Genomic DNA, 12,844 nt, shown 5'->3' on the forward strand with positions numbered 1-12,844 from the left:
TCCACAAAGAGGGACAAACGACTAGTCTGTTGGAAACCTAAGAGACCCAAATTGCAAACGCGACTTTACTACAATATCTGATTGAAAATGAGATTCCCTCTATTCAAAGTGACGCATCGGACGTGGGTATGGGCACAGTTCTTGGGCAACTTTAAAACGACACCTGACAGAATCTTGGCTTTTTCTTGAAGCGGTTTACAGAAACTCAAAAAAGATACAGATACGTACGATCGTGAGCTCCAGGCGATTTAGAATGGCATTAGGTTTTGCTAACGATCGAGGGACGACCACTCATTATAAAAACCGATCATAAGCCAAAAATCTTCGCTTTTGAACAAAACGCTGAAAAAGCCTACGCAACTTTAACAATTAGATCACATAGGTCAGTTTACAACCGACATAATCTAGATGCCGGGAAAAGAAAACATTATTGCTGATTCATTGTCGCGTATTGGGGAAATAAGGTGGCCAGAAACTTCACCACCAATGAGCATGGTCGCGCTCAGAGAAATGACAAGGAACTCCAAGTCATCTCTAAAATATCACTGAATTCACGAAAGCTTTGGATAGACGACACAGAGATATTCGTGTCCTGTGACATTTCTACGAAAAGAATTCGTCCATACATTCCCAAGCCACTCAGAAAGGGAATCTTCCATACGACGCGATTCAACGTAAGTTCGGCTGGACGACAATGGCCACATACTTGCCTAGCATGTCAACGGAGCAAAATAGGCAAATATGCCAAGCTTTCACACGAACGTGTTCCAAACACACATTGACATAGTTGGATCGTGAACGAAATCCAAAGGATATTCCTATGTCGTTAGGATGATTGACCGGTTTACACGATTGTCAGAGGCTGCCCCACTGAAGGGCATCACCGATGGCGCTATTACTGATGGACTCTTCACAACTTGGATTTCGAGGTTCAGATCACCTACCGTTCTTCGTAGGAAAGTTTTGCGAAACCATGCGGAAGGTACGTCCGATCTCAAGGATCATAAGCATCTTTTCACGTGTTGACACGTCTTATTCGTGTCGATGGAGTTAGAAAATCACTCGAACATCTGTCGAAGGGCCATTCCGAATGCTCGAGAGAACTTAAGATAACGTTTTCAACATCGACGTAAAGGGAAAGGCAACTATAGTCAACATAAAGAGATTCAAGTCGGCCTTCATCAAGGTAGAACCCACAGATGTACCTCAAGCTACCGGAGGGGAGTGATGTAGGACAACTACTGTAATTTTCGCGAACCTGTCGCGAACGGGAAAACGAATTATTCGACGTACAGAAATCTAAAAAACTCGTAACTTTTAGTATCGCCACAAAGATAATATCCCTCCTTTTGTTGCGTTTGTATCTTCTAATACTCTTGAATCATCGGTTAATACTTTGGAGTCAGAACTTCAGAATTAAACACACTTTGGCCCAAAGTAAATGGAGATAATTTATTGAAATGTTCTCCTGAGATGTACCCTGAAATACTCAAAAGATTGCTCATCGTTCCGAAATAGATGACCTACTAATCTCTTTTCCTACCTCCCGACATCGAGAACAATCAGCTTCATTATAGCAAAAACTCCTAAAATCTTCCATCACTGCACAAAAATTCAGACATAAATACACATCGCAATTAGACTTTCCTAAAATAACTTGTGTCCAAAGGTGGATTCCGAAAAGCATCCATAGTAGAAAATTCCCATACGTACCTGATAAAAACTGTAATTATTCGCTATCGGATCCCCATGAGCTTTAGTATGCTGATACCACGAATACGCTCGTTTCGCCGGCGATATGAGTATCGTGACAACTTTAGCATGTGGAAGCAATGCATGGGCTCTCTTTGGAACTAGCTCTCCATCAAAGTATGTGGCGGATTTCTCGAACATATACTTCCCCGTAGAATTGGCATGAATCGGAAAAAAGGACATGTACCAATCGAGACCACGATAATAATTGTTTCCGTTGAAAAATTGAATTTCCTCGAAGGTATCGGGACTGGGTAAGTTGCTTGCGATACTTGGATGCATGCTCAGGAACGTGTAGAGAGCGGTTGTACCTGTTTTTTGTGGTCCGATGACTAGAAATTTTGGCAACGATTCACAACTTTTGTTTTTCGACCAAATTTTAATATGTCGCGGATCATCACATGGATTTCCCCAAACGGGATCCACTTCTTCGGGATATAGTCGAAAGTAGGTCTCGCCCAGCTGAAGAGGTGGCGCTGAGCTGAGTTTCAGATTTGTCCAACATCTTAGGAACTTTATCACTGATTCGAAGGTATACAAAGCCAGCCGGTCCGATCCATAGTTGGACATGTGTGTCATGAATATATTTATGGGATTATTTACAATAGTTTGGAACAGTTCGCCACCTTGTATCGACTCGTCCAGCTTGTCGCGACCTCCAGGATATCTGTCAATGTACATGGTGTGGGTGAAGAGCCCGCAAGTCTGACGCGGAAGGACCATTATGTTACGATGAATGAATCCGCGCCTCAATCGGGCTGGCCTCAAATGCGGGTACTCCTCCGTAGAAGTCACTTTAATATTCCAAACCTTCTTCCAGGCAGTGTAGAGTAACTCGTGAGCTGGATAAACCCCAGAATGGTGCGGCGCCACAGAATATCCAGAATCCACTGGAATTCCATGGTCTTTGGCAAAGCCGTAATTCAGCTTCATTTCATTCATCAAAACGGTTACATTGTCATACAAATGCGGCTGCTGATGGTTCCACATATGCGAGAACCAATTGAACTCCTTTACGTTTTGTAGCAACATATCATCACCCAAGTTTTCTTCGCGGGTTCCATGATGGAAGTACTTTCCCGAGAAGCCAAGATTAAACCTAAAACCAGGTACCATATCAACAATTCGCTTTTGGGTTGCAATCAATGCTTGAACATCATCAGGACGTAATCGTGTCCCTTTCTCTCCCACGAATATATCGTCAATGTCGACAAGTATCATACGATTTAAACTAAGACTAAGCTGCCCATGGCTAAGGTACGAAAGCGCGTCCAAAAGGAGTAGGCGATGCAACCAAAATCGTAATCCACTACCGAAAAATATCCTTTGAATTCCATCGAAGTGTCCATGATCTTGTAGAACTGTGGCTAATGGTGGTTGAACCTGTCCACTATCTGACGGATAATCCTGAGTATTTCGTTGTGCCCATTCCAATGGTTCATAAGTCGAGTGGTTGTGCTGAAATATAGCCCAATCATCACCAGGTAGTGGTCCCCAAGCAGTATCTCCTGCTCTTGTTAGCCGTAAGACTGATGATCCTGGATTTAGGCTTGCATCACGCAATCGTAAATTTGTATGAATAAATATTGGAAATCCTTTCAGTTGAGCTGCCACTAATGTTTCCTCACTGGGACTGACGAAACCGATTATTCCAACTGAATATTCACGACAGTATTTATCTAGTAATTCACGATTCCATTTGTCCATGTTTAGATATTTGTCGAGATTTTCGAAGACGATGACACCATATCGACCTTTGTCAAGATTTGTAAGTACAGGAAGGCTTTTGCCTGCGACTTCAATTTTGTATCTGGAAAAGAAAAAAATAATCTGGATTAAGATTTGGATGACATATTTATTATAATGAATATGTGACATTTGCTAGGATAAATTCTGGTGAACATTTTTGTGTACATTTATCCATCCCTGTAGCGGGAAAAGAAAATATTGCGTTCATTTTACGAAGAAAGGAGAAAAGGTGAGTAACAAGGATAACGTAGTTTGTAGGACATTAAATTTTCAAATTCAGGAACAAAAAATTCAAAACTCTTTCTCAGTTTTTGCTAGGGTTAGACGACTAAAATGTAAAGAAGTTTCCATATGCATTATGGAGATATTTGCAAAGTTACCTTGAGCACAACTATGATTCAGTCCCAGTCAGGTAACGTGATGATTTTGCCTTGAAAGCTAGGGGCACCTCATCCAGAAATGAATAAAAAAATTCAAACGAAATTATAACTAGGAAATGCGGAGTTACTTCAACGACTAACCCGTGATGCTCCGCTAGAAAGGACGAGTCATGCAATGCTATTGCATTCTGTAACTCTTTTATGTCTACACCATTTTCATTAAAAGAACTCTGCGGTATCCCCCAGTTTCGAGGTATGCGAACCTTCTTTACTTCCGTATTGTCTTGTGCAAGAATGTTGGTAAAATTCATTTAATAGTTCGTATTTCCCGTATTTTTATCATTTCTATCATTCCATTTCAAATTTACTTATCCCTTTCCCAATCAGATTAATCTTTTATAGTTAATCATCATATGAACCTTTCAACCAAAACCTTCCAAATATTAAAAACTCTCATTGTAACGCACATTTTCATGCCCGCGGACAATTAGATGAATTTTGCCTAAGCGGCTAGGCATAGGCAATAGCAAAATATTTATTTGCTCTTCGCATTCTGAAATAGTAATCGTGTTTGTGCTGTTCTGGCTCAGATGCATCGGAAATTGATCGATGGCTGTTTCGTATGATCGGGCGCCTATGTTTCAATTATTAAGTGTCCCATCGATCGGTCATTCCAAAGAAGGGCAGCTGAAGACGAATTGGGACGTGTTGCCTTTTCTTTTATACATAGCGTTTCGGTGTTTGACATCCTATTTCGAAGTGACTAGAATTGAAAAGTTCAAGAACTCCAGCGAGTATAGAAGGATGGCACTACAGGGTTTGGTGATGATAGAACATGATGAAGTGCAAAAAAGGAATTTTACGGTTGGATACTGTAGCATTTGTGAGCTGCATAAAGATGTTTCCTGTAATAAAAAGGTATGTTTGTCCGCAATTCGTCTCAGAGATTTCCCTAAAGAGATTTAGAAATCAGCGTCTTTTAGACGAATCCAGAGTTTAATAAAGTGGCCGAGTTTACGATACCTTTCAGGAAATGTCAATGTCAAATGTTGCGGATTTCTTAAAAGGATTGATTTACGATCCAGCTATCCTTAATTGTGAGAATTCCACTGCAACGCCATCCAACAGTGGGATCCTGCCTCCACAACTATTGGGTGTAGGCACAAGTGGTTTCTCTCGAAGAGAGGTTCAAAGTGTGGTTGATATAAAAAGAATCCTTACGTTACGTTGCAAACTGTGGTTTCTGAGCTCTCCACGAATTATCTCGCGGAAACAAAAACTATCCCCTGAACGATCAGGTTTCACAACTGAATAGACGAACGTCGAGAGGTTTTATTCCCTATCATTGGGCTGAGAAATGGATTCTTTATCAAAATGTTAAACGCCGCAGAACTGTTTTCAAGAAAAATGAAACACCGTCATCGACACTACAATAAGACTAGGATTTCACCCTCATAAGATCTTATGGTCTCTTTGGTGAAACATTCAAGGGATTATTGATCACCCAACCAAACACTAACAGCCGAAGTATACTGTGTATGGCTAGAACGTTTTGGTCAGTGTTGAAAAAAAAAACGTCTATCTCTGGTGAATAGAGGTAACGCCACATTTCACCATGGCAACGCTAAGCCTTACATTGCTGCATTCAATCAGAGAGAAAATGCGGAGTTAAGTTGGCAGCAGTTGCTCCAGTCCCTTTGCTGATCTGACCTTGCCCCCTCAGAATAGAGTATCCCCCGTTCTCAAGTTTATTACGTAATCAACGGTGCAGCAGCCGGTCTTGTGGTTTACGTCTGACTTAGGAAGGATCCCCAAATATCCTGGCTGATATAAATTCGATATCTCTAACATGTGCTTGAAGTCCTAGCTTATCCATCTCTCCATTATTCCATGTGAAGCACGATCTGTCCCGTTTTATTTCTCTACTGTACGTGTTTGCCCTATATACAGGGTGCGACAGCATAACTTTCTTTTTTCAAAACTCAATTAAAACTATTGTATGCATCGGAAGGTGGTCAAAGGGTAGTATAGGTCCCGGGGCGAAACGTGGATTGGTACCCACGATGGAGCATAAAACCTGGGAAATGCCTGCTGAACCAACACCAACAGCTCTACTACCAAACCCTATCTCCACCTCCACGTGGTGACCGCTGGGAGCTCTTTCTTGACGAAAAGCTGCAGACGGAGAAGGATGAAGGCGAGTCTCCCGCGCCTAAAAACGGGACAAATTGTACCAACTGGTCCTCCAGGTTGGGGGTTGGGTAGGGCTGACAACCCTACACGGAAAAAAAACCGTTACGAAGCCACAACAGGAGCCTCGGATAGGACGGATATTAAAACGACGGACCCGGCAACGACAAAGGAACAACGATTTGCGCATTTTCTCATGGAACGTGCGCTCCCTGTACAGAGATGAAGCTGATAAGCAGCTAGCCGATACCCTGTCCCAATATAGGGCTGATGTAACAGCGTTGCAAGAGATGCGATGGACAGGGACCGGTTTCCTGGAGAAGAGCCACTACACCATATATTATAGCGGCCATCCAGTAAACCATGTGCTCGGAGTAGGTTTCTTAGTCAGCCAAAAAATGAAACCTGCTGTTATCGGCTTTGAAAGTATAAGCGAACGGCTATGCACTCTGCGCTTGCGAGGCAAGTTTAGAAATATAAGCCTCATAAACGTTCACGCCCCTACAGAGGAGACTGCAGAGTCGGAGAAGGATACCTTCTACGAGGCAGTAGAAAGAACCCTCGAAGCCTGTCCCAGATATGATATCAAAATCATACTTGGGGATTTTAACAGCCAAGTAGGGAAGGAGCCCGTATTCAGGCGATACGTTGGCTCCCATAGCTTACACGAAAAAACAAATGATAACGGACTGCGGACTATTCAATTAGCAGGGTCACACGAAATGGTTGTTGGAAGCACCTGGTTTGCGCGGAAAGCGGTCCACAAACATACGTGGGCCTCTCCAGACGGGACCACTTTCAACCAAATTGACCACGTGTTGATCGAACGCCGCCACCTCTCAGCCTTGATGAATGTCAGAACATATAGGGGGGCCAATATAGACTCGGATCACTATCTCGTTGGCATGGTGCTCCGAGCTCGAATAACAATACCACCTAGAATCCCCTCTGACAATCAGGTGAGAGTGAACACTGAAGCTATCCACAACACAACCCTCCGCGACACCTATAAGAGGGAAATGGATGCCGCAATAACCGCAGTCAATAGAGGACCTGGAGATGAAGCATCAACTAATGATCTTCACAACCACCTGAAGAACGTTATCATGGATACGGCCACAAATATACTTGGCCCCAGCCGCAAAAGGAGTCGGAACGGCTGGTTTGACGATGAATGTAAGCTAGCAACGGAACGGAAGAATGCCGCATACCGAGTAATGTTGCATTCTCAAAGAACGCGGGCACGCGCAGAGACTTATCACGAACTCCGTCGAGCGGAGAAGCGACTTCACAGACGGAAAAAGGAAGCCTGGGAGAACCAACAAGTCTGTGAACTAGAAAAGTACAGGGAGCAACCGCACCAGGCGCGGAAGTTTTACCAACAAGTCAGCAGGATGAAGCCTTATACACCTAGATGCTCATCCTGCCGAGACAAAGAGGGAAATCTGATTTCCGACAGAATGGGCATATTAGAGCGATGGGTCGAGTACTTTGATGAGCTACTGAACAACCAGAACATCGGCGAGTTGGAGGTCCCGCCAACTGAAGACGACGGACAAATACTGCCACCACCAAGTTTAGGAGAAACAGTCCGTGCAATTCATCGGCTAAAAAATCATAAGTCGCCAGGAGCCGATGGAATTACAGCCGAATTGGTTAAATATGGAGGCGACCAGTTACACCAAGTGGTTCATCAACTTGTGCTCAAGGTATGGGACAGCGAATCAATGCCTGACGATTGGCAACGAGGCATAATCTGTCTCATACATAAAAAGGGAGATATCACACAGTGCAGCAATTATAGAGGTATCACGTTGCTGAGTACCATCTATAAGATATTCTCCACTATCTTGCTAGGCCGGATAGCCCCATACGCCCAGAACATCATTGGCCCATACCAAAGAGGCTTCACTCCAGGCAAATCAGCAACAGATCAGATTTTCTCTCTGCGGCAGGCGATGGAAAAACTGTTGGAATATGGACAACAGTTGCACCATCTGTTCATCGACTTTAAAGCCGCCTATGATAGCATAGCCAGGGTAAAACTGTACACGGCCATGAGGGAATTCGGTATCCCGACGAAATTAATAAGACTGACTAGGCTGACCCTGACCAATGTGCGAGGCCAGATAAAAGCAGCAGGATCACTCTCAAGACCATTCGACATCAACAACGGTCTACGACAAGGGGATGCGCTATCATGCGTCCTCTTTAACCTGGCCCTCGAGAAGGTGATCCGTGATGCTGAGGTGAATGCAAGAGGTACGATCCTCTTCAAGTCCACCCAACTACTGGCCTATGCTGACGATATCGACATCATGGGAAGAACCACCCGAGACGTTCAAACTGCCTTCATCCAGATCGAGCAGGCGGCGCGAGATCTTGGGCTGCACATCAATGAAGGCAAGACAAAATACATGGTGGCAACGTCAGCACCGAAGACGAATGAACCAACAACATCAAACCGCACTGGTCAAACACAAGCACGAACAAGAATAAGGATAGGGGAATACAACTTTGAGACCGTTGACAATTTCTCCTATCTAGGGTCGAAAATCACAACCGATAACAACTACGATGATGAAATCCGCGCACGGTTGTTGTCAGCCAACAGAGCCTACTTCAGCTTACAAAGACTGTTCCGCTCGAAACGTCTCACCATAGGGTCAAAGCTCTTACTGTACAAGACTATGATCTTGCCAGTCCTCATGTATTCCTCGGAAACTTGGGTTCTTAGCAAGAAAAATTGCGAACTCTTGGCCGCGTTCGAGAGAAGAATCCTCCGAAGAATTTTTGGCCCCCTACATGAGGATGGACGATTCCGTAGCCTACACAATGACGAAATCTATGAGCGATACCATGACCGTCCGGTTGTGGATAAAATCCGGCTCAATAGGTTACGGTGGGCGGGTCACTTAATCCGTATGGATGAAGATGATCCCACCCGGAAAGTCTATAAGGGCAATATCTATGGTAGGAAAAGAAGACGAGGCAGACCCTGCCTAAGATGGAGCGATGGCGTGGGCCAGGACGCCAGACAGCTTTTAGGGATATCGAATTGGTGGACCTCGGCGCAAAACCGGGATGTCTGGAGTTCCTTATTAAGGCAGGCCTAGACCGGATACCGGTTGTTGCGCCGTTGATGATGATGATGATGCATCGGAAAATATTTATTTATTTTTTATAATGTAGGTACATGTCTAAAGTTTTTATTTACATTGTTTTGAAGATTAAATCTGTTAGGTGACGTCCCCCATTCTCCATACATTGCGTAAACCGATTTCTGGCGTTTGTCATGACTGTTGTTAGCATAGCAGATGTTATGTTGGCAATTTCTTCTTGGATGTTGGTCTTCAAATCTTGTAGGGTTCTTGGACGGTTCACATAAACACGGGATTTCAAAAAAACCCATAGAAAAAAATTACAAGGGGACAGATCGGGAGAGTGTGCCGGCCATTCCAAATCGCCTCTAATTGAGATAAGACGCTCTGGAAAGTGTTCCCTCAAAACAGCCATCGATGCTCTTGAATTGTGTGCTGTTGCACCGTCTTGTTGGAACCAAGTGTCCCCCAAATCCAAATTTTCTAGCCGTGGGAAAAAAAATTCTGTAGCATGTTTACATACCGGTCCGAATTCACTGTCACTGCAACCTCATTTTCCTCAAAAAACCAGAAACCAATAATTCCAGCTGAGGAAATTGCACACCACACTGTGACTTTGGGTGGATGCAAAGGCTTTTGATGCAATTCTCGAGGGTTGGTGTCAGCCCAGTAGCGCATGTTTTGTTTGTTAACCGACCCACACAAATGAAAATGGGCTTCATCGCTAAAAAAAACAATAACACCCTCGGGAACGACATCAAGAAGAAGCTCACATGCGTTCATCCGAGAATTGAAGTCACGTTCTGAAAGTTCTTGCACTGTCGCCATCTTAAAGGGATGAAAATGAAGATCATCACGAAGAATTCTTCCCACAGAACGATCGGATAGTTCTAGGGCAGATGCGTGCTTGCGCGCAGAACGCCGTGGCGATCGCAACATTGACGCTCTCACTGCTTCAATGTTCTCAGGTGATCTAACGGGCCGAGGGACTGCAGTTCTTCCTTTTGTCGCACTTCAGTTTGTCTGAATGTAGTGACCCATGTAACAATTGATTTGCGGTCTGGGACGGGAGCCAACGGGGCTAAATTAAAACGATTCCGAAATGCACGCTGTGTTGCAATAAGCGAACATCCGCTTGAAAAGTAAACCTCAACGGCAAAGGCACGCTCCTCACTATTCGAACGCATGATGGCGACTGAACCGTGTAGGGACAAAACTTTACGGTATCCTCTCTTGAACGAGACCACTAGCGCTCCGCTATGACATCAACTAACTGAGTGGCGCGCATTTTAAAAAAGGAAGTTATGCTGCCGCACCCTGTACTATTCATTGAAACCGCTGCTAACAACCCAGATATCCCAGAAATACATGAGGGGACGCCAGACAGCTTTTGGGGATGTCGAATTGGTGCACCTCGGCGCAAAACCGGGGTGTCGGGAGTTCCTTACTAAGGCAGGCCTAGACCGGGTACCGGTTGTTGCGCCGTTGATAATGATGAGCCGTATGTGCTACTTTTATTTGGAAACACCGGAGAAGTTCAAAACAGTTTCCACCTAAACCTTGATCTTCTTTTCGAACTCGACAAACAGAACTTGGTGGAGTACGGAAAAGTAAGTATATGGTTGGATACTGTGGCATTTGGCCAACAATCTCGGTGAGGGTTTACAAAAATTCAACTGCGAACCAGCTAAGTTGGACTGTGGGGATTAAACTGCGACGCGATGCTACAGAAGGATCTAATTTCCGTTACTAGTTGACTATTCGCTTGTGACAGTGTCAATTAACGCAAATATCGCCATCGGGACCTACAGATCAGACCTATGCTTTGCAAGGTAACGCCATCATTTCAGTAATAATCTATTAGGGGATACGGTCAAATAAGATCCAACAGTGATATGAGATGGTGGCACTCTGGAGAATACTCCTCAATTTCTTGTTGCACTAATGAGAATGTGCTTCTGTACTCTGAAAAGCCAAGCGATAGCAGGCGCGAATCCGGTGTTGGGTTGTTTCCGACGACTACCGCAAGGTGTGCTCTCTTGACCTGGGAGCTGGTTTCTGACGGGCGTCTGATTGCAAGATTGATTACAGTCTAGGGTAACGAGCATCACGGTTATCCAATGCTATGCACCAATAGAGACTTCCGATAGAGTGGACGAGGATGCTTCCTACGAGCAATTACACGCAATTCAGGCAAGGCTTCCTAAAGGTGACATTTAGATCGTGATGGATGATCTGAATCCAAAGGTGTGCGCTCTTGGCGACCGTAACGATAATGGTAGAAGGAATTTGTGGTTTTCTGCAAATTCCACCACCTCGTCATTCGTTGCACATTATTCGAACACAGAACGGGCCATAAGCTCAGTTGGTTTTCAACTGACCGATACTATAGGAGCAATCAGATCGACCACTTCGCGATCAGCAGTAGATTTACGAGTGGTTTCCTGGATGTGTGTAACAGGCCAAGCCTTGATATCGACCTCGAAAGAGATCACCATCTGATGGTCGTATGATCCAGCTAGCCCTCGACAATGGGAGAGCTATTTTGCTGATCAGGTGGCAGATAAGTAGAGTAGAATATTTACGATCATTGGGATGCCATAAAAAATGCTCTTTCTTACTATTTGGCTACTACGCAGGTCGTTGTTCACGTCTCGAAAGAGCGATGTAAGACCTCCCTGATAATGGAATCGTAAAAGCGGATCGATAAACGGAAGGGATTGAAGGTTCGATTGACCTCTGCGGGGAGTGGCGAGCATGACGCGCTCGAACTCCGATCCCGAGCAAAATCCCGAGAATTTCAGCGTAGTGAGCGCCGTGACAAGAGAGAATTTTCGATTCGCAGAACACCCATCATGAAAGAGCTTGCATGTGGTCGCAAATCTTTCGAAGATACTAGGAAGAACGTCAATGGTTGACTCCTTATCCAAGGTGACCAGTACTTGAATAAGTGGAAAAAACAAACAAACAGCAAAATCTGGGAATGCAGTTATCTCAGCACCAAGATCAAATTGGGGCTTTTCTGTTCTAGTGTTCTTACATAGGAGTAGCAGATGGAAAGTGAACCCACTATCAGTCAAAAGCTACAAGCCTTCGTGAGAAGCTTGGATGGAAGAAACATTTCATCGTATAAGAAACATCTGTATTTTCAGATGTCTTTTGATTGCAATTACTGGAAGCATACTCAAAAATCATGTAACCTGGGTTGCTCAGAAAGCCATCCTGATATTGGTTGGGTAATTTTTGTCCTTTCTTGCATATTTTCAGCTAGAGGGCTAAGATCAGGCAACCAATTTTTTTCATTCGATGACACACTGTAGCGCGTTGTCACCGGTCCCGCTAGATGAAAGCTGAATTTACCTCGAAACGTGTGGTTCTCAGTACCTTCTAAGTTGCCGGAGAATCCAGCCCTGTGATCTGGTAAAGCCTATTTTAAGGATGTGTAACGTAGCGCGATGAATTGTTCTCTGAGCCAAAACTATGTCTTCTGTTTAGTTTTTTGTACAATGTTATCACAGCCCGTCCCTTTCCGTGATATTTTTTATCATCCTTTAAAACAGTACTTCGTTTCATTATCATGTGTAAGTGATAAGCCTATAGCAGCGGAATAGTACAAAGACGAACACAAGCATGCATTATGAACCTTTGATCCTGGGATGACAAGATTGAAAT

General features: G+C 44.1%; 1 protein-coding gene across 2 annotated transcripts in view; it reads right to left on the reverse strand.

The window, feature by feature from the left end:
• LOC119648183 (bifunctional heparan sulfate N-deacetylase/N-sulfotransferase) overlaps window positions 1–12,844 on the reverse strand; it is a 357,714-nt gene that overhangs the window by 54,989 nt on the left and 289,881 nt on the right. For both annotated transcript variants that reach the window (XM_038049769.1, XM_038049768.1), the window contains one exon: window positions 1,714–3,562. In XM_038049769.1, coding sequence (XP_037905697.1) covers window positions 1,714–3,562 — 1,849 coding nt within the window. The remainder of the gene's footprint in view (window positions 1–1,713; window positions 3,563–12,844) is intronic.

The sequence above is a fragment of the Hermetia illucens genome, chromosome 2 (genome assembly GCF_905115235.1).
Source record: "Hermetia illucens chromosome 2, iHerIll2.2.curated.20191125, whole genome shotgun sequence".
Lineage (NCBI taxonomy): Eukaryota > Metazoa > Arthropoda > Insecta > Diptera > Stratiomyidae > Hermetia > Hermetia illucens.